The sequence below is a fragment of the Austrofundulus limnaeus genome, unplaced genomic scaffold (genome assembly GCF_001266775.1).
Source record: "Austrofundulus limnaeus strain Quisiro unplaced genomic scaffold, Austrofundulus_limnaeus-1.0 Scaffold285, whole genome shotgun sequence".
NCBI lineage: Eukaryota > Metazoa > Chordata > Actinopteri > Cyprinodontiformes > Rivulidae > Austrofundulus > Austrofundulus limnaeus.
The window spans coordinates 613,720-638,210 of record NW_013952687.1 but is presented as its reverse complement, the minus strand read 5'-3'; the positions used below and the strand labels follow the sequence as shown (position 1 = coordinate 638,210).

Sequence of the window (24,491 nt, the reverse complement as noted above, 5' to 3'; positions counted from 1 at the left end):
AGTCATAGTTTATAAACTAAATATTTAACTTAGAAATTAAATATTTAGTTTTGAGCTAAATGTTTAGGTTGCAACTTAAATATTTAGCTAGCCACCTAAATATTTAACTTAAATATTTAGCTAGCTACCTAAATATGTAACTTAAATATTTAGCTAGCCACCTAAATATTTAACTTAAATAATTAGCTACCTAAATATTTAGGTTAATATTTAGGTAGCTAGCTAATTATTTAAGCTAAATATGTAACAGTCTGGCAGGAACCAGACTGAGCCTGTTAGAGAGCAGAAACCTCTTGGGTGAAGCTTTTATTCTGATTTCATTCTCAAATTATTAAGCACACCTTGAAGGAAATTCCCTTTAGGGCACTTCTGTCAAACTCCAGGCCAGCGGGCCAAATCTGGCCCTCATTAATGTTTTGTCTGGCCTCTATAATACTTATAGAGTTTTATACAAGAAAACCCCACAAAGTTGTGTTCCACAGTTAGCAGAATCAGTGTTTTGTGGATTTTTCCAATCTAACCTGTAGTTTACAGTAAGCCATGTTGTTTTGTGGAAACCACAAACACAATACAGGATCACTGCAGGACACAAGGAGGTGAGGGTCTAATTAGTTTGTTTGTTCTGGTTGTTTTTAGAGCTGATTGGATCCACAGAACAGTCTGAACATTAATATGTTGCATTATTTTCATGTAACTATCCCAGTGTTGGGGAGCCTGGTTTGTCCCCTTTTTGTATAAAAATAAATACAAACGGGGAAAAAAACTATTTTGGCATAAAGACAAGTGTGTTTTGTGCAAAACATCTTGAACATAACTGTTAACAAGAGAAATTGACATTATGGACATTTTTCAGTCTGGATTTCACAAATTGCACTCTACAGAAACAGCTTTATTAACAGTTTCAAGTGACTTGTTGATGGCAGCTGACTCTGGAAACTACGTACACTGTACTGGTTTTATTGGACTTAACTTCAGCGTTTGACACTGTGGATCACTCTGTTCTTATCTACAGATTGAGAGATAATGTTGGTATTTCTGGCTCTGTGTTGAACTGGTTCACCTCTTATTTAWCTGAACGGTCTTTTACTGTTTTTATGAATCAGGTTTACTCTGATGTTGCACCATGAAAAAGACGTGGCTTGGATGGCAGCATATGTTGCTCCAAAACCTGTATGTACCTTTCAGCATTAATGGTGCCTTCACAGATGTGTAAGTTACCCATGCCTTGGGCACTAATGCACCCCCATACCATCACAGATGCTGGCTTTTGAACTTTGCGCCTATAACAGTCCGGATGGTTCTTTTCCTCTTTGGTCCGGAAGACACGACGTCCACAGTTTCCAAAGACAATTTGAAATGTGGACTCATCAGACCACAGAACACTTTTCCACTTTGCATCAGTCCATCTTAGATGAGCTCGGGCCCAGCAAAGCCGGCGGCGTTTCTGGATCTTGTTGATAAATGGCTTTTGCTTTGCATAGTAGAGCTTTAACTTACACTTACAGATGTAGCGACGAACTGTAGTTACTGACAGTGGTTTTCTGAAGTATTCCTGAGCCCATGTGGTGATATCCTTTACACATTGATGTCGGTTTTTTGATGCAGTACCGCCTGAGGGATCGAAGGTCACGGGCATTCAATGTTGGTTTTCGGCCTTGCCCCTTACGTGTTGTGATTTCTCCAGATTCTCTGAACCTTTTGATGATATTACGGACCGTAGATGGTGAAATTCCTAAATTCCTTGCAATAGCTCGTTGAGAAAAGTTGTTCTTGAACTGTTCGACAATTTGCCCACGCATTTGTTCACAAAGTGGTGACCCTCGCCCCATCCTTCTAAGTGAATGACTGAGCATGTCAAGGAAGCTGCTTTTATACCCAATCATGGCACCCACCTGTTCCCAATTAGCATGTTCACCTGTGGGATATTCCAAAAAAGTGTTTGATGAGCATTCCTCAAATTTCTCTGTCTTCTTTGTCACTTGTGCCAGCTTTTTTGAAACATGTTGCAGGCATCAAATTCCAAATGAGCTAATATTTGCAAAAAATAACAAAGTTTACCACTTCGAACGATAGGTATGTGGTCTTTGCAGTGTGTTCAATTGAATATGGGTTGAAAATGATTTGCAAGTCATTGTATTCTGTTTTTATTTACGATTCACACAACGTGCCAACTTTTCTGGTTTTGGGGTTTGTACATACAGAAATAAATGCAATTATATCCCAAATCTAATCTTTCAGACAAAATAAAACATTTATCTCATTATTATGTTGAATTAAACAATTTTTAGATCATATGACAATTGATCAACAATTAGCATTGGCTACCACCACCAAGATGCTAAACAAAACAAACAACACTGGCTTCACTCCTCTTCAATTCCATTTATAGTTCAGTGCATGACAGCTCCGTGGCTCCAAGCTCACTGGATGTTCAGGTCTACATGATTTTTATATTGTAAGTTTGAAAAAAATGCAGAACAAACAAAGAGATGAACTGATTGTTTGGAAGCACCAACCTGTAGCTCCTTTGTCTCCAGCTCTCCCCCTCACACCTGACTGGGAAAGCTGGAGCAGGCCCAAATAACCACCTCAGGTGCGTTAATTGGCTGAATGCACTGTGTGACTGACTGTCACTCTAACCAATGGAGAAGCAAAGGCGGGACTAAGGACAGTTTTTACCCCGGGTTACACAATCCAGCGTCATGGATCAGTCAGCAGCAGCATCTGATCATTTTCAAACCACAAATGCATTCAATTTCAAATTATGCACATTCAGATTCAATCTGAGCAATTCAAATTCATTTCCTGCTGGCACAAGACTTATCCCATAGTCCCGAGGGCTGTTGTAAGTAGGGGGAGGTTCTTGAGTGTGGGAGGAGTTTGGGAAAACTGTGACTGGTCGGACTGGTTATTTTTGGATTTCCTCCCCAATCTGACTCCACCGTTATTTTTGCTCCATCTTTCCCAAAATTTAAAATGAAAAAAGATTAAATTAAGTAAATTTTCCACTTCAACCTTACATGTTTATAAATATGCTTGAAAGTGTGTTTTTTTGGTCATCACGTCTAATAAGTAAAAAAAACAAAACAAAACAAACAAACAAAAAAAAAAACAGACAGAAGAGTGAGGGAGGCTGATTGGGGAGGAAATTCAAACATTATAGCTTCTTCAAACCCCAAAGTAGTCAATCCAACCATCTTTCACAAGCTCCTCCCACATTCAGATGACGCTCTTTTTAAAGGCCCTTCTCAATCCATCCGTCCATTCTGCCATTACTCGTGAACAAGACAGGAATGCTAAAACTTCTTTGTCTGAGGTACAGACTCACCCCTAAATATGAAAATATTAAACATGCAGTAGCATATATGCATCATTAAATTTGTGTGTGATTTTTGGTGTTCATATATTGCAGATTGCAGGTACACATACCTTCTGTGATGAAATAACATTTTGCTCAATGAAGGTCAAAGAATTAAAATGACCAAAACACCTTTTTAAAACTAGTTTGGAGTGTTAATGATCCCATAGTTGCATAAATAACATGTTCAGGTGATGTTCCTGCTCCTTAATTTAATTTTACAAATATGTTTTTTATTTATTTATTTATTTTTGCGGTTTATAGACCACCACTTGTGTAGGGTTTGTCCATGTTCTCAGGCAGGAATGCTTTGGGTTAGAGAGGTGAAGTGAACACACACAGAACAAGCTCTGTGTGTGAAGTTAATGTGCGACGCTCTGTCTGAACAAGATGCAATTTTTTTAGTTGAGCGAAAGTGAACGCCTCGTTACACCCTCCTGCATCCGGTTCTGAACACTAGTCCCACTGATTATGTGGCTAACGGCTTCTGCAAACAGATCTTATTTACACCGTATGGGCGCGCACACACACACACACACACACACACACACACACACACACACACACACACACACACNACACACACACACACACACACACACACACACACACACACACACACACACACAGAGCAGGTCTGTTAGCTGTGGCTGCAGTTGATGAACGTAGCCACTGTAGATCCTGATGAAGGAGCTATTTATTGCCTGTTTTTTTTCCACAGTTGACTCAAACAGGAAGGTAAAGACAAAGTAAATGCCAGGGTTGTTCCTGTGGTTTGCAAAGTTCACCCCAAATGTTGCTACTTCAAGGAAAGTTGTTTCCAGGAACAGACAGAAAACCCCAGCATGAGAATCTCATCAGTTAGAGTACAATGTAAAAGGCCTTTCTCCGGTTGTTTCAGCAACTGTCTTGGGCTGAAAAAGTGGAAACTTGGTAAAAAAAAAGAAAAAAAAAAGAAAAAAGACGAGACTTAGACAAATGATTCCAAGTTTTATTTCATAAGTTCAGAATCTGGACAAAGTCACATCAATAGTTATGTCTGTTTGCTTGTATTTTGGTTTATTTGTTAAGACTTTGTAGTTTGTTCAACAGCCACTTAACAACACACTGATACTGACATTAGTAATTCCTAAAGCACCAGGTTTTCCTTAAAGTTTTTTCCCTCATGGTGAAGTTTGTCCTTATCACAGACAAAGGCTGGTGTAGAGTCAACAAGGACATGGAAAATCCCACAACAAAAGAAACAAAAAAACTTGAAATAACAAAACAACTGGACTTTTTTTCTGTAGTTAAAAATGTTTCGCTTCTTATCTCAAAACTGGAGAGTGATGCTTTTCAAGCTTTAGACCCTGCGAAAAATCACTGGAAACAGATATTTTTCACTGTTGGTTGTGAATAAGTAATACATTTACATGGTAATGATGTCATTGCAATTGCTGTATGGACAAGTGTTGTACCCACTGTAGTTTTAAAGCCAGGACAATGGTTATGCTGTGATTTTTGTATTTTAACAACACGTACACACCTCAGTCAAGGGTGAAAACAGTTACACCCAAAATGACAAGTATATAGTAAATATAGTCATGTTTGTTTTAGAGACGGGACAAACGGCTCTTTGAAGGGATCTTGACGAACCATTTGTTTCATAGAATCATTCGATTTTGAATGAGTGACGTCACCACGTAGCAAAATATGCTGAATCATTTGTTTTGTCAAGCAGAACCGCCTCCACCTTTCCCCTTGAGCTGCTGTACTCCACGCTCTGCCTGTTTTTCGTGAAAAAGCGAAGGAGAAGGGACCGTCTTTGTGGTTAAGGAGGAAAAAAATAAAGATATTCCGAGAAGTAAAAAAAACAAACAAACTAGGAACGACTCTTTACTGTCCGCAACTCGAGTCCTGTTGTTTGTCGTTAGGAGCCGTTCAAATGATTTAAATGGTTCATGAACATCACGGTTTGATTGGATTAACATTATTTGTGGAAAGTGTGAAACGCATCATATACTGTGTGGTTTGTGTCAGGAGCTCTGATAAACTGAAAAGACTGAGCAGCACAAACAGCACTCTGCAGTCAGCCATCCTTATAGTTCACACTCAGTTTGACTCTGATGCTGGATGTTTTGCTTTTTAATCTGAGTTCAAAAAGTTGCTTCTGTCTTGTATGGCATCATGTAATGTTGTGGTTTTACTTAAAAATGACTTTCTGGTCAATGTTCAGGTCTGAACATTCACTAAACACCACACCGCTCAGTTGGTTTTATATCTTTAGGATGGACCCGCCTCTGAGAGTCCTGTTTGGTTTGAAATGTTTTGGAAAGTTGTATTTAGGGATACTCAGATACACCTTTAACATAGGATGACCAGGTATTTGTGCTTTTTTAAAACTTTTTTCTCTGTTCTGTTCTATTCTGTGGCATGTTTTATTGGTTTCCTTTTGGATTTGACAAAAACCCCGACATGTTTGGAGAGCTTTTTCAATGTGTTCCTTTTCCTTCTGTCTTGGTTATAAAGACAGAGTTGTGGTGACAGTAAAACTGTGTCACGAGGCTATTTCACAAAACACCTCAAGCCAAGATTTTGACATCTTGTGATGGTGAGGGGAGCAAAGCAGTGGCAGAGCCAGAACGGTCGACATGTTAAAAGGTAAGATGTGGATCAATAATGTGATGAAGTGATAAAATGGCCTGTACAATCCATTCACTACAATGAGAATTGCTAAACTGCGTTAATTTGCTGTGTTTTGAAAGTTTGTTTATGTGAGCAGCGGCTGGCTCTGTTGGTGATTTATGAACAACTAGAAGATGCATAAAGACGGACCGGTCTTTGCAGCAATTTTGCAGAACTTTATTGTAAGAAAAGCCTTCAGACTTCAGCTTCCTAAAGCTTAGAATGGAGCATTAAAGCGGTCACTGAGTCATTTCCCCTCTAATCAATGCCTTCATGCAGCCAACCAGAACGTCTCTAGTGAGCCAGGCAAACAAAGACCCCAATGACTCTCCGGTGGGAAGGGAGGGAGATTAATCTGGATGTGAATTTAGCTTCTCGTGCAGTTTAAGCCTTAGAACTCTCAAGTGTTGAATTGTGAAATCTTAGGACGTTAAACTACAGAGTAGAAGTCCACTTGTTTTTTAAATTTTATTAACATGTTTTATTTCTAACTTAATATAGGTAAAATCCTACCATACTGCTTAAAATTATTTTCATTTTATGAAGTTTTACTAAACTGATCATTAAAGACTGCATTAAAAAGGTCAGATATTAATAATTTTGTGTTTGATCTCAGAGAGGAAGCTAATCTGGACCTTAAAGCAAGAATTCAGACCTTCTGAAGTGGGGCTCTGGTTTTACATGGTGTAGATAGCTCTTTGAACGAACTCGGTTTGGAGGAATACAGTTTAATTCTGATCAAATAAATGAGCTAACAGCTGAGTTCAAATGAAGCCAAGACTAAAGAGGTTTGCTGCCAACTTCAAATTTAACACTTTTTAAATAAACTTTCACATCACATTACATCAGTCTTGCATTACATTGTTATTTACAAAATACTGTTATTATTTGCAAGCACAAATAGCAGCAGCTAGCTGTACCACTTCTGGTGCATCCTGGGCTGTAATGTAAAATCAACAGCAACATAAAGGTTTGTAAAATAAAATATTTGAGCTTGAGGTTGCTTTCCAACAGCACACATTCACTTTTGTCTCAAATTAACATCATTATTAGTTCATCAATCTGGCCCGAATTAAATTCTGTTTTTCCAAATTGAACTTGTACAAAGAGTTGTCTACAACAGGTAAGATATTATTTATTCATAAACTTATTTTCAGAACAAAACTTTAAATAGATCTGAAGTACAGTATCTCTTCACAGTAAATGTCTCTGTAACTTTTTCTTAAAGGCTCAACTCCCTCCAATGTCAAGAGGCAAGTTTGTTAAAATGAAAAAATCAGCTTCTTCTGCGCTGCTGGTTCTCAGAACTAACAGTTCAGAAAACACGAAGATGAAGAATCAGACAGTTAAAACTGCACTGTGCAACTCAATGACAGATCCTGCTGTTCAGAATGTAGTGAGGATATTTACAGGAAGAAACTCAACACAAAGCAAACTCTGACTCCACAATTCTCAAATCAGACCACCATAAACTGACTGGACTGGTTTTAATAAGCAACAATCTAAAAACGTAAGGTCTATAGATAACTGAGGTGTGCACCATTCTGGTGACACCCACTGGGAGAAATCTCCAGCAGTTATCACTGGAATTGTAGAAATTGCAAAGAAGGGTTGCTTTTCGTTTTCTTTAGTTGTATTTCAAAGTGCACTGGATTCAAATGATTAGCACAAAAATGACAAAAGGCTTCAAAAGTGCATAAAGTGCCGATTATTTCAATCCAGATTGTGTTGCACTTAGTCACATATTTACTTGGATTATCATCAATATACAGAACAAAAGCCAAAGTGGGCCTTTTAGATGTCAAACATAAGGTTGTGACAAGATTAAAAACTTGAAACAAGTATTTTTCTGCTTTTAGGTTTGAGGCACTGGAGTCTGTCGGAAACCTCAAAGTTATCTTTGACAAATCTAATAAAACAGCCGTAATGTAATGTTTATCATTGTCACAGGCATTAGGTTTGTCTAGACACTGCACTGCCTTTGATAGAGAGAAACAAAAGTTGTGTTTAGCATCTTAAACTCATGAAAAAAAAGGAGACAGAGAGAAAGAGAGAGAGAGAAATTTAGGAAAAAACACTAAATACATTAAAAAGCTATGCTGTCTGAATTGAAAACACTTCCTAATCTGTTTTGGATTTTGCTTGTCACTCTTCAGCCTCATTTCATTGAGTCTTTTCAACCCTTCTTTGTGAGCTGCAGATTGTATTAAAGACCGTAGCAAGACATTTCAAAAATACTGGATTATAAAATACATGCCAAACAAGAAAAATCAAGAAAAACCTGCTTTCAAAGGGTGCAGGGTGTCAATCAAAGATCCAAAACATCCATCACTGTCTCTCTAAATGTGCTTTAGTGTGTGGTCGTACAGAGGAGGGCATGTATTTGGTCAGACATTTGCATGAGTGTCCGAGCTTCTCTCCAAGAAGGTTCCTTTGTGGCTCTCTGTTGTATGTCTCTTTCAGTGCTGCTCAGAGCAGTTTCCTCTGCTCCTGTTGGCTGCTGACATCTTTCCTTCTTCTCCAGAGGGACCTTTTGTGTAGCCTCTGACTGTTGGCATCGGCTGGGTGGAGAAAAGGTACGCATACTGATGACATCATGCAAAAAGGAATCACCCAAAGATTCACAACTGAGACTTTCGAGTGAATGGTTCTGAAGCCGGCCTAGATTCAGCAGCGTCATTTAAAAATCTTCACTCTCGAAATGCACTTTTGCACATTTTATAACTGTCACTTCCCAGCTCTGCTCTGAAGGGATAAACTGCAACAAAAATGTGCTGGTTAAACCCATATAGTGTGGGAATCCCCTCTCAGCTCACCTTCTATGCACTCTACTTTTGGCTGTTGCCATTCTCCGCTCTCCATACAGTGTATGACCGGCAGGTGGCGCTGTGTGTAGCCTGCGTCACATTCGTAGCGGACTATAGAGTTGACGGGGTAGCGATCTCTGCTGCTCCCCATCGGTTTGCCGTGTTCCACTTCAGGAGGCGCTCTGCACATCACTGGCATGAGTGACAGATATGTAGACACACAAACGTCAACACAACTGGATTTTTAAACAATTTATTTAAAACAACATGAAGCCAAGAACTCAGATAGAGTAGTAGAAATAAAATGAAGCTGCATGTGTTGAAAAGTCATGTGACTGGATTAAAATGGATAAAATTTGAGAAGACGTTACAGAGTTGAGAGTATGAGGCACTCTGCTGGACTAATGTCAGTAGGGTGTGGCACTTCCTCAGGCCTGAGTACGAAGAGAGGTTTGTGTTGTTGGATAAAGAGGAGGAAACTCTTTTTTTCCTTGTTAATCACAGAGATGGAAAGAACGAATAAAGGTTTGTTGCACGTTTCATCTTGATACAGTCTAATGTGTCTGTGAGGACTCTGTGTTTGATAACTTTTGCTCATTGTTTTCACTTACTGTCTTATGCTCTGGCAACTCCCTGATAACACTATCCCTTTAATACACTTTGGTGTCTATTCTACATGTACAGCTCGTGACAAAGTGACTCATTTATAAACTCATAGTTGCATGTGAACCAAACCGGGCCATTCTCTTTCTCTGTGCTTAACTTGGCTTTTTTTTCCTTTTTTTATGAATGTGTTATAATTTATTGATTTTTCTTGTTAAAATTGTGTCCTGGATGTATTTAGCTTGTATTTTTCAAACATAAATTTACAACTGAAAATGTATTTATTTACTTGTTTTCTTATTTTATTAGAGAGATTTGCAGATAGCAGTGCAATATTCAGAAACTGGGCTGTAAAAAAATGACACACACACACAAAAAAAACAATAATAGGACTAATAAATAAAAAAATGAATCCTGTTCAAAATAACTGTGTAAAATGTGTAAAACACCCCATATCTACTTATTTAATTTTAACATATAAAATTTTGTTTTTCTGTCACAGTTCTCTCATTTAGGCAAATGAAGTATATTTTTATTCAATATGTACTTCTTACTTAAAGTGTAAAGTATGTGTATGTCCACAAGAGGCTTCCATCTTGGACATCTTTAGTGTTGAAAGCCTCTTTTGGACGTATACATACTGTAATGCTAACAATTTGAATATATAGCTGATATAAAATTTTAATAAGTCGGCATAAGTTGTCTAAAACGTTATAGTGTGACAGGGACTTAAGGAGACTAATTTTATTGTGTTAAATCAGGCAAATAAATTTTAGTAAGATAAATAACTTGTTCAGTGGTTTTTTTATTGAGCCAAATCAAAAATTTGAAAAAACAAAACAAAAACAAGTTCATAAAAACAAAAGTTACAAAATTAGTAAAGCTCTAAAGGTTATTAATTTATTTTTTATCATTAAAGATGTTTATTTTCATTATTCATTATAGGGTTTTTTATATCATTAACACTTTTGGGGATACTTAACCCGAGTCACAATCAGTGATTCTGCAATAGATACATCAGCAAATATTTAAATATATTATTCAGTAGAAACTCATCCAACTCTGTTCCAGTGAGATTTCAGCAACTATTAAAGCACTGAATTATTTGTGACTGTATTATTTTTATTAAGAGACCGTTGGGAAAATAGTTTACAAATCACAGCTATGTTCCAAATTTACCAGCAAATCTTTTTAATTAAAACAATATCTAAAATCAGATCCTAATAATCAGAGACATGACGGCAGTAAACCTACCAGGTCCAAGCTTGCAGGTGTAGGGGAGGTGGTAGTTGCAGGGCACATCGTTCCACTGCCCACCCTCATGTAAGATCAACACCACACAGTCCTCTCCAGAGCTGAAGTAGTTATCTGGCTGGTTGGGCCTCCAGTTCACAAAGGACTGAGCAGAGCCACAAACAGGTAACAGTAGTCGATCAGTAACTTTAATATGAAATAAAAGAACCAATGAGCATCTATCCAACAGAACTCACCAGAGGACTTCCATCTGTCCATTTGAACTCATTCTGGATGTCCTGGTCACTGAGTCCAATCCACTGGTAGTCCAGACCACTGGCTGTAAAGTGCATGTAAAACATGTATGGTACCTCTTTAACATCACACAATCGCTTATTTTAACTCCAGCAGTTACTCACAGCTGACAAACTCCTGCTCTTCCAGGGAGTTGATGCTGACCAGGTGAGCGTTGATATCTCGACAGCGCTGCTCGGCCTCAGACCAGGTGTGTCTGTCCTCAGAGAGGTAGTAACAGCTGCCTTGAAACAACCTCCAGCCTTCAGGGCAGTCCTGCAGAGCTGCGTACATTTGAGAGAACAATAAAACATCCGCAGACGTGTTCATTTCTCTCTTCTCGTTCCGTCATTAAAGTTATTACGCTGCACTTCGGTGACTCACAGGTTGAGCAGTTTTCACCGGTGAAGCCCCCTGGACACAGACACACGGCACGTTCCCCCTGCACAGAGCAGGACCCGGCGCCGCAGGGGTTTGGATCGCAAGGGTCTGACAATAAAAAAGGGACAAATTATGTTTGATGATTAGTCAGATTTGACTAGAACTGATAAAATAAAATGGTGAATTAAAAAGAGAAACAAACCGTCTTCTACTCCAGGCTGCTCCACAACTGCAGGGGTTATGAATGACACGGATGGTGCTGTGGTTTGGGAGGCATAGCTTGTATCTGGAGTCACTGTATCATATAGTTCGTAGGTCGTCAGACCAGCTGGTGTTTTGTGAGGGATTCCAGTTCCAGATGTTTGCAAAGAGCCGCTGAATCCGCTGATCCCTGAACCACTACCTTCGCCGCTCGTCACCACCACACCACGACCGTGCTCAGGTTGTGGGGTGGATCCGCTCATTTCGATCATCTCGTCATCTATTATTAGAATGACATCAGGGTGAGGATGGAAGGGGTCTCCAGAGGCAGAACCGCTGCCTGAAGCACCAGAGGGAAACCCACTGGGGAGACCACTGTGGTACCCTGATCCAGAGGGCTGATATCCAGACAGTTCTTGGTTCCCAGACGGCTGTTCGGTCAAGTCGATGCCACTGTGGTCAATAAATGAAACGCCAGAGAACTCGCCAGAGCCTGAACCAGACACGTGTCCTGATCCGGAAGCACTGGATTCCATAAAGTCTCCGCTGATAATGAGACCACCCTGACCAAACTCCTGCTCTGTGTGGTTTTGGTGGGTTTTTGACACCTCGACCATCTCTCCGTTCACCATGAGGATCCCAGAGGCTTCACCGCTGCCGCTGACATCCCCACTTCCACTGCTACCAGATCCTGGTATACTGATGCTAGATCCAGATCCAAATCCAGATCCAAGTCCAGACCCAGATCCAAATCCAGATCCAAGTCCAGATCCAAATCCAGATCTAGGTCCAGATCCAGATCCGGATCCAAATCCAGATCCAGATCCAGTTCCAGATCCAGATCCAGATACACTGCCCAAATCTCCAGATGTGAAGATATCAACACTTCCCTCCTCCAGCTGCTCTGGACTCCCAGAGGCAGACTGTTCTCCGGAGAACACATCAGTGTGTCCACTGAAGATGATGTCATGTCCCGACCCGGACACGTCCCCACTGGAACTGGTGGAGGTGGACTCTCCGGAGGTCTCCCCGCTAGCTGAATGTTCAGCTGAACCAGATCCGGACACATCAGTTGGGACAGGAGGGACAGGGACTCTCTCTGCAGAAACTAAACATATGAAGGAAACATGAACTATTTTGCAGAAGCGTCTTCAAAGAAAACATTGTTTATGAAGCACCAATTAGATTTCACTGTTGAGTTTAACAAGAAACGATTTTAAACTTTAATTTTTGGATTTGTTGCGGGCACCGAGAAACAGAATTTAAGTCCCTTAGATGTCAGTAAATGTTTAAATAATTATTTTGCCAGTTGAAAAACCAAAATTGTAATGTTTTTTGGTAATAAATCATTATATCCACTGTTATGAGAGGTGGATAAACCTTATTAAAATTATTTGGTTTCATTAATTAAATAATACTATTAGTATAAATAGCAATTTTTTTGTCCAAATTACATCAAGTCTTTGGCAAAACAGCCCAAGCCTTATGAGGGATTTATCACAATCAGCAGATTTAAAAGTTACAGTATTTATTTGATCTACTGTATATGCCTGTTACTTTAAACTACAAGCCTTTTATAATCATCCTATTGAGAGGTAAAGAAATATTATTTTATTGTGACCACTTTAACATAAAAAAAACATCCATCTTGATTATTTCAAGCCCATGACAAAAAAAAAAAAAAAGAAGAAGCAAAGGTCACATCAGAGTTTGATGGTTTGGTGATTTCCAGGTGTCTCACCTGTAGGAGCAACATGTTGAGTCGGGACAGTTGCTTTCTGTATAAATTCTTCGGTGATATTTACAGCTTCTTCTGTTTGATTGTAGACCTCTGTGGTAGCTGTATTTAAAAAAAAAAAAACAAATCAAATCAGAAACAAAATCAACCAACTTTACTCACACATGTCGGTTTTTACTAGAAAGATAAACATCTGTGATTTCACTCGATTTTTACCAGCAGGAGAAATGGGATCAGTGCTGGCTTCTGTAGGCTGCACAAATGTTTTTACCAGATGATCAATGGCTTCTTTTTCTATTTCGACATCAGAACTTTCAGCTGAAAGACAAGTAAAGACAAAATACTATTTTAAAAAGTGGAATTGTTTTTATCTAAACAACTTCACAAAACCAAGATATTTCATTAACATAGTCTTGAGGATAATGCATTTTTATTTGTTCAAAATTTAGTTAACCTGTTTAGTATTTGCTCCATGGTTTGCTTAATTGTTTCAACAACAAAGTAATAATTTTCTAATATTTTTCTGGCAGGCTGATTTAAAAACAGACATCCTTGTAAGTTTAAAATATGGGAGTTTGTGTGCAACATTACACAAACATCACCCAGTGAATATAAAAAAAAATCACTTCCATATTTTTATCTTCAGCTGCTTGTAGTTTTAACTGTCTTGGGTATTCATCGAAATGGTTTTTACCAGCTTCTGGCCAAGATTATTATGTTTCTGTAGATACCAAACATATATACATGTCCAACTAAAAGAACTTAGAGTAATTAAAGTAGAAAACCAGGGTTTGGGCTTAAGAAATGAATGAACCAATTGATGGGATGAAATTTGATCAATAGCAGCTGCCTGTTAAATAGCCCTGATCTAGCTATTTGCGTGTTCTGTCATGTGTTTGTGGTGCTGTATCATATAGATGAGTTTATGGAACAATAAATAAAAAGCCCCTGATGTTATTCTAACCTCTAAAACAGTAGGCGTCGTAACGTGAGTCCTCGTCAGGAAACCCTGTCTGGTTGGAGAAGGCGTAGATGATGTGGACCCCAGCTTGGCCACCTCCACAGTACGGCTTGGGGGTGGTAATTGGGTAGCGGACACTCCGGTCCATCAGCCAGCCTGGGCGGCACTTGTCCAGTCCCTGTTTCCAGGCTGCGTACAGCTGCCCAGGGGTGGCCAGGGTGGTGTTCAGTTTCTGACAATGCTGAACTGCCTCGTCGTAGGAGAAGCTGTCGAAGTCGCTGGTGAAGAAGACCTCCCCTGTTGAGCAGATTGATGCACATAAATATTCAGTAGAATTTAGACGCAATGACACTTTTTTGGTTAGATAGATTTTAAGATACCCCTTTATTTTGAGAGGGCTCACCTTTTAGGCGTTCCACATAACAAAACACATCGTAGCGTTCACTCGCTGGTCTCAAGCCGTAGGATCTCACTCCTGGAAGTGTTAGCAGATTACCAGCACACTTGTCTCTAGGTGACACAATTGGATACCTGAGTACAAGAAAAAGAATGGTGAGTATATTTGTAGAGATTTTAATCCTTGAAGCTGTTAAATAGTAAAATTACAACAACTCATTTAGGTCATTAACATGATGCTGCTGACTGAATGGGAGTAAGAACTGTCTAAATGATGTTGTATTAGTTGACCAACTCACCGCACTGTTTGGTCGCGCAGCCAGCCGGCGTCACACTGGTGTAGGCCTTGCTCAAAGGCTGCCTGAAGCTGCTGGTGGCTGGCGATGACTGCTCCAATGCTTTCACATGCCTCTTGAGCCTCAAGAAAGGTCAGAGCGTACCGACCAGTGATGGGTCGGTAGTGGAACACCACACCTGGGACAAAAAGGACAAAGATAAAGGAAAAGAAGACGAAAGAGTCATTTTACTTAGAGTTTTTATTTTGTGGACATATTTATTCATAGTATACAAGATATTTTGTCCCCCCCCAATAAAAGTAGGGCGTTAAATACCGTACAAGCTTACCAGTGGGAGCCATGTTGACATCTTCACCTGTCAAATCCAATCCAGGAACTAATAGAATATCTTGGCCACTCACACCCGGTGGACCAGGCAATGACGGAAGAACTTCCACTTTTTCAGACCTGACCTCCTGCCCAGGTTCAGGGGTTACTCCTGGGTACAACTCGGGGTCAGGTCTGGTTTGAACGACATCTGGGAAGGGTGTGGTCCTCTCAGGAACTGCACCGTCATCTTCACTTGCTGAGAAGTCAAGATTACATTACTTAAATAATACATTTTTGTTAGAATACGGCAAAACAGAGGAATCAATGGTGTTTTGCAAATCTAGCAAACATTTCAGAGTTTTTTTTAATCAAACCTTGGAAGCAGATGGCATCATAGCGAGAGTCTGGGTAGGGGTACCCTGTCTGATTGGGGAACAAGTAGACGGTTCTCACTCCTAAAAGTCCTCCTCCACATTGAGGTCTGGCGATGTTTATTGGGTAGCGTACACTCCTATCTGCCAACCAGCCGGCATTACACACGTCCATACCACCTTTCCAGGCAAGGTAAAGCTCGCCGGTGGTGGCCAGCCTGGCACCGAGCTTGGCACACTGATCTTGTGCTTCATAAAATGTAAACTTCTCTACAGACATGGAGTAGAAGACTTTGCCTGAGAGGGAAGAGGATAAAAAAAGACATTGAAATGAAAATATTTATTTATTTATTTATTTATTTATTTTGTGCTGTGTAAGTTTCAGGTGTGTGGCCCTCATTAGATGAGCGTACCTGACATTTTCTCTGCAAAACAATACACATCATAAGTTTCGTTAATGTCTCTAATGCCATAGGTTCTCACTCCAGGGAAGTTTTCCTTGTCTCCATAGCACCGCTCCCGTGGCTCATGGATGGGGTACCTTCAGAGAACGAGAGAGTTATCTGATAAAACTAATATTTGTTGGACTAGAAATAGTCAAATCAAAAACGAACCTTAGGAGTATTTTGATGATCAACTAAAGTAGTAACTAATTAGATTTAGTAAATGGAGCTACATTAAGCAATATGTAATTAGCTCAGCATTATAACTAAAGCAAAAAGACAACTTATATTTGTTTGAAAAGTAAAAAAAACAAGGTTTGACTTTTAGTACCTGTGATTTTAAATCTGTAGAAAACAGAGAAGTAACGTATTTTTTATTGTTATGTTTGGTCTATGAGTACTGACTTCAGAACTGTGATTGTGAACTTTAACGTTCATCACACACTTCCATTTGCACGTTGCATTGGCCAGAACAAACACGTTGTGTAGTTTGTGGGATCATAGTTTTACCCCAACTCACTTTTTTGTGTATTTGCCTCGCATTTCTTTGATGTACGTAAGAAAATAATATCCTACGCCTTTTTATAAATCTGATAGTATACAGAGGGCAATTTCCAACAATATCAGATTGCCACAGTTTTATTGATCATGTTTTGATTATTTATTAGAAGAAAGCCTGTAGTGGAAATTTAGCAACTTTGAAACAATAATAGTACCTAAACTATACACCATTGTAACAAAGGTTACAGAGCAGTGGTTTAACAGTCTCATGCTACATTATGCCAACACTCTACTGCCATAGTATTATGACACACTTTAACAGCTTTATGTGTAACTGATGTTGCCATTGCTTGTCTTTTGTATCTGTATTGGTTGTGTTCAGTCACGTGATGTGTGTCTGCATCAAAAACAATATTTTCTACTTGTTATTCGTTCCAGAAACCTAAACTTGGAAAATGAAATTACATTATATTAGTTCTAGACTGAAATGTCTCAGATTAGAACAACAAAAAGGGCACATGTTCTTCATGTTTCGATGCCAGCAAACATTCAAAACAGTATGATGGAACCATTAAAATTCCTCCCTCAGTCAGATGGTCTCTGTTTGTGTGCATGACCTGAGAGTAATCAGGTTTTCTCACACAGACCAAAGGCATGTGGTTCAGGTAATCTCAAAATGAAAGTATATTGATGTTGACATTGTTGTTCTTTTCCAAATTAATTCCACCTCTTATTTGAGTCTAGAGAAGATGCTGCTGTACCTGACAGTCTGGTCAGAAAGCCAACCAGCGTCACACTGGTGGTATCCATCATCATAAGCGGCTTGGAGCTGTGCTGGAGTAGCTATGGTGGCGCTGTTCTGGATACAGGCTGCTTTGGCTTTTTCAAACGTCAGGGTGTAGCGGGTGGAGATAGCACGGTAGTGAAATACGATACCTATAAAATACACATAGTCACCAGATAGAGTTTTTTATTGAATTCACTGAAACCGGTTTCTGGATGTAAGATGAACCTGTTCATTTATAGCACGTCAAGTGGGTTTGACATTGGAAAACATATTAAAATGTAAAGGTTTGTAGCCTACCCTGAACCTGGATGTTCACAACGTCAAAGCTGTCCTCAATTCCGTGAATCACTTCACAGCGGTACGTGCCAGAATCTTTGGAGCTCAGCTCTGTCAGCTCCATGCTGGCATCAGTAGACACCATTGGGTAGTTGACCAAAGTGACTCTGTCCAGGTACTCTGCCTCCACCTGAACTTTCCCCTCTGTTGCCACCAAGATTGTGGAAGCTTTCTCCTTGGTAACATAGGTCCACTTGATGCGGTGCGAGAGTGGTGCGATGGTGGGGGCTCCGGGGTCGTTGACAGTGTTGTCTTGGAAGTAGCACGGCACAACTACCTTATCCCCCAGCAGAGGGCGGAGAGGCATCTCCACAGGTATGCTGACACGCAAGGTTCCATCCATCTCTGTGATAAACACAAAATGATCATTTTAATTTATAAACCAGCGTGGGACATCAAAAATAACTTGGAAAAATTTAGAACTATAAAATAATAATTTTGCCAGTCTTAATGAAATAACTTATGAAAGGGTAGATTATTCTTGGTTTTCATTTTTTATTGATGTTATAGTCTGATGAATTTAAATAAAAACTTATTAATATAAAATCTTTCATGTCTGGGATTAAAGTTTCTGGTAGAACACTATTTTCCTAACAGAACTGTAATTACAGAAGAGAATTATCATCAAAACTAAATAAAACTTTAAAATGTTTTCAAACTTGTCCTTTCATCATCATTTCAAAAATCATATAACGTAAATCCTCCAGGTCAGCATTTCAACTTCACCCATAAATTTAAACAGGACTTACAAAAAGAAAACTGGTGCTGTTTTCTTCACTTTACACAGTGACCTCCTACCTTCATCATGTTGAAGAAATGCTCCCAAGATGATGGGGAAAGACACACACAGCAGAAGTAAAGATGTCATGGTTACCTGACAAATACAGAAAAATAATTGTTTCAATTCAATTCAATTCAATTCAAATCAATTCTAATTGTATTGATCCCAGAGGGAAATTAGGTGTTGTTGTAACTCCTTTAACTAAAAACTTATTGTAGATGCTGATGGCTGTAGGCAGGAAAGATCGTCTGTAGCGGTCTGTATTACAGCGAAGTTGAAGAAGCCTCCGACTGAAGACACTTTGTCTTTCTGTGACAGTCTGATGAAGAGGACGGTCAGGGTTGTCCACAATGTTCTTGATTTTATGTAAAATCCTTCTTTGCACCATCATCTCCAGAGATTCCACAGTCGTCCCCAGAACAGAACCAGCCTTCTTTATCAGGTTGTTGATTTGAATTAGATGAAAAAACTGCCTCAAAGGGTGAGACAAGTGTTCACTTGTAACATTAAATTTAGTTTATGTGAACAGTGATATTGTTTTTTTTTCCAATGCTCAGTACTTTTGAATATTACTGAATTGTTCCAAAAATTCCCTTCTATTTTGGACAGACTGTACATTTCTTTAACCAGAATGGAAATAAGACTTCAGGAGCCTGTAGGAACATTTAGAAATGCTTGCTAATGCATAAAACCCCTTTGTGTTATTGGACACAAGAAGTCTGTTTGGGGCTAAACATATACTGTATTTATGCCGTACAGAAAAAAAATGATTCATTGATTTCAAACTCAAGCATTTGTAATTATTAAATGCTGAAACTCGGTCTGTTCTTCAACCTGATTTTTTTTCCCAGGAAGGCTTGGGCCTGAAGACAGCTTGTTTTTGGACTGTGGGTGAAAATCAGAGAACCGGGTCAAAACCCAGGCAAACATGAGGGGAACATTCAAACTCCACACAGAAAAGACCCTAGCTCTGAAGTTGGGGTTTGAACCTAGGACTCTCTGAGGCATCAGTGCTAACCACTAAGCTGTCATGATGCCAATTAGAAATGTTAAAATATGTTAGCATCCACATGTGGAAGAACTGAGCTCAGAAAAGAGCCACACAGCTTAGAGTAACTCTGTTCACCTCTGACAGCCTCAGTAGTCTCACATCTGTCACAGCTGTGTTACCACGCTGTTTATTTTCTCCCAACTTTCCACTTGCTCTGACGTTCAGCTCCTTGAAGCTTACGGAACCGTTGAGAGGTTGAACTGAACCCAGATTGTGCTGCTTTAACGACGCCCATGACAGGCCACCTGAAGGCCCTCAGTTCGTTCCAAACGGCCACAGAGAGACATTTCAGACTAATAAACCTGAAGGTGACATTCAAAAACCGTTTGCAGGAACTCACGAGGGGCTGAGAAAAACGGCCGAAAGGGAACTGAAGTGACCTGTTCAGATTCATTATCTGCTTCTGCTGTTCTGTGGGTTGAAGCATTTGTGCAAATAAGTGTTCTTTGAGGGAGAACTACATGATGCATGAATGTGTGTGTGAGGGAGTGAGAGAAGAGTATGCAGGGTGGGCATTTTCCTAGTTCAACATTCAGCTCATACAGTGGAGTAGGACTAATATTTGCCCTGCTGTGTGAGAGTGAATGTTGGTCCAGTTTGGCAGGAAACTCAGAATGCCACACTGCAGAATGTAGACAAATGAATAAATCCAAAATAATTTGGAGGCACTTTTGTGATAAACTTCTCTCACTATTAGATATAAACTGTATTTTAAATATTTTGGCATTGATAATATCTTTAAGATGTTTAGCATTTGCTGGAGTTACATATTTGTGCACTTATGTGGTACATATGTTTTTAATGGATTTTCATACTGTGTTGGACTTAAGCTCCATTTTTCTCACAAAACTATTTTCAGAATAAAATATTACTGTCACAATCATTTGTTCAAAGTAAAGGAATAGTTCAGCCATCTCCCTTGTTGTCAGTAGCATTTTATACTCATTTTATTAGGAGAATTAGAGTTTGCAAAAGTCTCTGCAGACTTGGAGAAGGCATTCGACCGTGTTCCTAGAGGTGTACTGTGAGGGGTACTCCATGGTAATGGGATTGTGGATCCTTTGTTAGAGTCATACAGTCCTTATGCAAACAATACGAGAGTTTGGTTCACATTGCCAGCAGTAAGTCAGACCCCTTCAGGGTGGGAGTGGACTCAGCCAAAGCTGATTCTGTTCATAACTTCTGGACAAAATTTCTTGGTGCAGCCAGCAGAGTTTGGTAGCCTCAGGATTTCATCTCTGCTGTTTGCTGATGTGGTCCTGTTGGTGTCATTGCACCGTGATCTTCTGCTCTCAGTGGAGCTGTTCACAGCTGAGTGTGAAGCAGCTGGGATGAGGATCAGCACCTCCAAATCTGAGACCTTGGTCCCCAGTAAGAAATGGGTGGATTGTTCACTCTGGGTTGTGGGTGAAGTTCTGCCTCACGTGGAGGAGTTCAAGTATCTTGGGGTTTTGTTCACGAGTGAGGGAAGAATGGAGAGGGAGATTGACAGACGGATCAGTGCAGCTTCAGCAGTTTTGCAGACTGTGTCTGTTGTGGTGAAGAAGATGAGCTGTAAGCCGAAGCTCTCTGTTTATCAATCGGTCTACTTTCCTAACCTCGCCTACGATCACAAACTTTGACTAGTGATCACAAAACAAGATTGCAGATACAGATAAATGATGGATGGATGGATGGATGGATGGACGGATGGATGGATGGATGGATGGATGGATGGATGGACGGATGGATGGATGGATGGATGGATGGATGGAACTAGAGTTTACATCCAACAGAATTAGTAAACCAACAGCTAATCTGAAAGCAGCTATTGCAAACCCAATTTATAAAACTAGACATATTTTATCTACAGAATGTTAGTTAATAACAAGATCAAATTTGAGCAGCAGCAGGATGTAGCACTTTTGGATCATACAGGGCTTGAAATATTTCTGCTAAACTAAACAAGTAATTTGAAATGTAATATGATGTAAAGGTGTAAATAGTAGTGTTCAGAAAAACTAAAATATTTTGGCAACTGGAGCTGTTTTAAGAAAGCAATGATCTGCTTTGAAGGTTATAAACATACTGTATGGATAAGCTAAAAAGAACTGATTTGAAATTACCTATTTCCAAGACAATTTTTACCATCTTAAAACTGTATTTTTCAGTTTATGCAAACAGTTATTTAAACGTTGACACCACAATCTGTGTTTCCATTATATTATTTCAGTAGAAATATTAAGACATTCCTGCCAGATGTGACTCCTGGATGGTTAGGGAGTGCTCCAGGTGGCTGCTGCTACATATGCTGGTATAACCATGTGGAATTGATGAAACAAAAATGAATGATAATGTATTTTTTTTCCTGACAATACAACAGACTGTCACAGATGTGGAGTTTGGAGGCAGGAGTGTGGAGCAAACACGGGGAGCATAAGCAAAACTGAAGATTAACTCATTAAAAAAACAGGCTGCAACAGCAACAACAAAATCCAAAATGAATGAGGCGAACGCTAAGTGCCGTGAAGCGCACACACAATGACAGACTGATGAGTGAAGTGGGCTGAGTAGCTTTAAGGACTGGTGATGAAAGGATGAGCTGCAGCTGTGACTAATGAGACAGAGAACAGGTGTGCCTGGGCGTGCAGGCTGCCTGAATGAGCAGAGGTGAATGATAACAGAGTAATAGGTGTGTAAAAGAACAAACCAAATAAATAAAACACAACAGAATAAAATCCTGAGTCAATAAAACATGGCTTCTTAACCTAAAACCACTCTTTCCTCAGTTGCTTAGCTTTTCAAACAAAAAGGAACGTATAAACCATTTACTTTTCAGTCTGCTTTAAGTAGTGGATATTGTATTGTTTTATTATGTATTTATTAAAGAACCTTCCAAGACAAACAAAAGTTGACATAATCATCTAACACTAAAGTTTTCCTTCTCTCTCTTGAAGCAGGACCATGTCAAAACCTTTCCCTGGTTTCCTGGGCCAAGCCACCAAACTCCTCACCTCTTTAGCACCTAAATCCACTTAGTGGACGCTCTGTTGCTTTTAAATGCATCATTTAAACTGAAGCCACTCCGTGATGTGCACCAGCGTTTGTGAGCACGTTTCTCCGGAGCCAAGTGGATCCGGTGAGCCGCAGGTCCACACTGCCCCCATTCAGACACCGGGGTGGCTGCTGCTCCCCAGGTCTGCCGCTGTGGTGCGTTCAGGGAGGGGGATAAGGCCTCGGTCTGTTCCTGCAGCGAACAGGGGTGGGACCACGGGCCGGGTCCACCCTGCCAAGGTAAACACAAGGCGGGTATCCAAAGACCCACCCTCCCCCTCCGACACACACACACACACCGCTGCCGCCCCCAGTCTTCTCTGACCCTCCGCCCGCCAGTAGCAGAACAGAGCTGACATTGATATGTGTTCACACAGAGAAACACAGTCCGGCAGTCATAGATCACCAAGGTGATGTGAGGGAACGCACGTCCGAAAGCCTCTGGTGATGTGTGTGTCCATACAGCACTGCTTACACATACTGTACAGCCTGTGTCTGAGAATACACACAGGCTGTTGTACAGTGAAGTGGGTGGAGAGGAAAAAGTCCCACCAGCTTACAGGTAAAGAGTCAAAAATCAAAGCTGGATCAGCAATGTGTGCACACCTAACAGCTAAAAGGGACAAACAAGGACACACACATGAATACACACCAACGACACGCTCAAGTTTTAAATATGAGGTCACTCTGAAAGTGCTTGGACATTCGGTTTAACTAACTGGTGTTTTCAGCTGTTTAACCAGAACATTTCAATTCACATCATGTGCTCGTCCAGCTCAATGTAACCTTAGCAACAGGATGTCACTTTCAGCCAGTCTCCTACAGTGTCACATAAGTTAAACACTCAGACAATAAAAAGAAAAAAAACTTTACTGAGAGGTTTTTAGTCAGCTGCAGCATCTGAGAAATCAAGTGGAAATATACAGTATGTTCACTGATAGATCAAGCTCTGAATCTAATGACTTTAAAATGACTAGAAATGTATTTTTAAATAGTTTTTTGAGTATTGCTTAAAGTTTTTTTTATTTTTCAATAAATGATATTTACAGAAAATAAATCACCTTTAAGATGAAGTGGTGGAAGCGCACAATGAAAAGGTGCCAGCTGTAGGAAACGCTGTATTGTAAGCCACGAATAACTGACTCACATTAACAATCAGATGCAGCTTTATAAGAAAAACGTTACCGAAGCTGTTGAATTTATTTTATAAGCAGTCTAACATTTAATAAAGTAATAAGTACATTTAGTCATGCCGTTTAAAGTACAAACTTTCCAAATAAATACAAATGTTTCTTTTGCCCACTGACTAAATTAAACCAACATATAAATGAAACAAATCCTCTGAGACAATAAACGCAAAGGTATGCTGGAAAATTTATTTTTCTTTAACTTCTTATTGAACAGGTTTACTGAAAATAAAAGTAAAAAGTTCCAGACATTACCTCTGGCTTGATGTGAGTGCCTGAACCAGTGCAAGAGGACACAGGGGTGTGAAAACATCCCCTTGTGTTCCTGTTTGATGGGTGTCCGGTGAGGTGAAACCTACCGTTGATGATGTCGCTGTCCCAGTGCCGGTGACTCCGAGGGCCACTCGTTCCTGCCCGTGTAGGAGAACAGAAAGAAGCACTTGCTGAACGCTACCACACTTTTAGATGTTGGAAAGGGAGGGAGGGGAGGTGGAGGGTAAGAGAGGGGGGAGAGCTGACCCTCTGCCAGTTAGTGAGGTCATGCAAACAGCATTGAACTTCAAGGTGGAAGAAAAGATATTAAAAAAACTAATGAATTTTAGGAGAACTGAACGAGCCTGTAATTTTCATTTTCTGTGTTTATTATTTATCTATAACTTTGTTTTGAATATTGCTGTCAGACGTTTGACGTGATTGAAGCAGCAGGTTTAATTACATTTTCATCGGTCTGAAAATATCCAGTTTCTCACAAGATTGACAG

At 39.8% G+C, this 24,491-nt stretch overlaps 1 protein-coding gene across 1 annotated transcript; it reads right to left on the bottom strand.

Annotated features, from left to right (window-relative positions):
- Positions 1-4,335: 4,335 nt before the first annotated feature.
- On the bottom strand, positions 4,336-24,200 carry acanb (aggrecan b). The gene is made up of 19 exons (XM_014021282.1): positions 24,091-24,200; positions 18,478-18,553; positions 17,641-18,024; positions 17,318-17,492; positions 16,026-16,153; positions 15,616-15,909; positions 15,261-15,497; positions 14,936-15,110; positions 14,644-14,771; positions 14,244-14,537; positions 13,496-13,597; positions 13,283-13,381; positions 11,543-12,649; positions 11,344-11,448; positions 11,085-11,243; positions 10,923-11,005; positions 10,687-10,831; positions 8,839-9,021; positions 4,336-8,583 (listed from the first exon to the last, which is right to left on the bottom strand). Exons 2-19 carry the CDS (start codon positions 18,545-18,547, stop codon positions 8,492-8,494), a joined length of 3,960 nt encoding a protein of 1,319 aa, XP_013876736.1. The 5' UTR covers positions 18,548-18,553; positions 24,091-24,200; the 3' UTR covers positions 4,336-8,491.
- Between the last annotated feature and the right edge of the window lie 291 nt (positions 24,201-24,491).

Coding starts and splice junctions, on each gene's coding strand:
- acanb (XM_014021282.1), bottom strand. CDS start 18,547: ATGACATCTTTACTTCTGCTGTGTGTGTCTTTCCCCATCATCTTGGGA. Junction 12,650..13,282: donor TCAACATGTTGCTCCTACAG/GTGAGACACCTG, acceptor TCATATGTTTAG/TTTCTGCAGAGAGAGTCCCT. Junction 10,832..10,922: donor GGACAGATGGAAGTCCTCTG/GTGAGTTCTGTT, acceptor GGCTCTGCTCAG/TCCTTTGTGAACTGGAGGCC.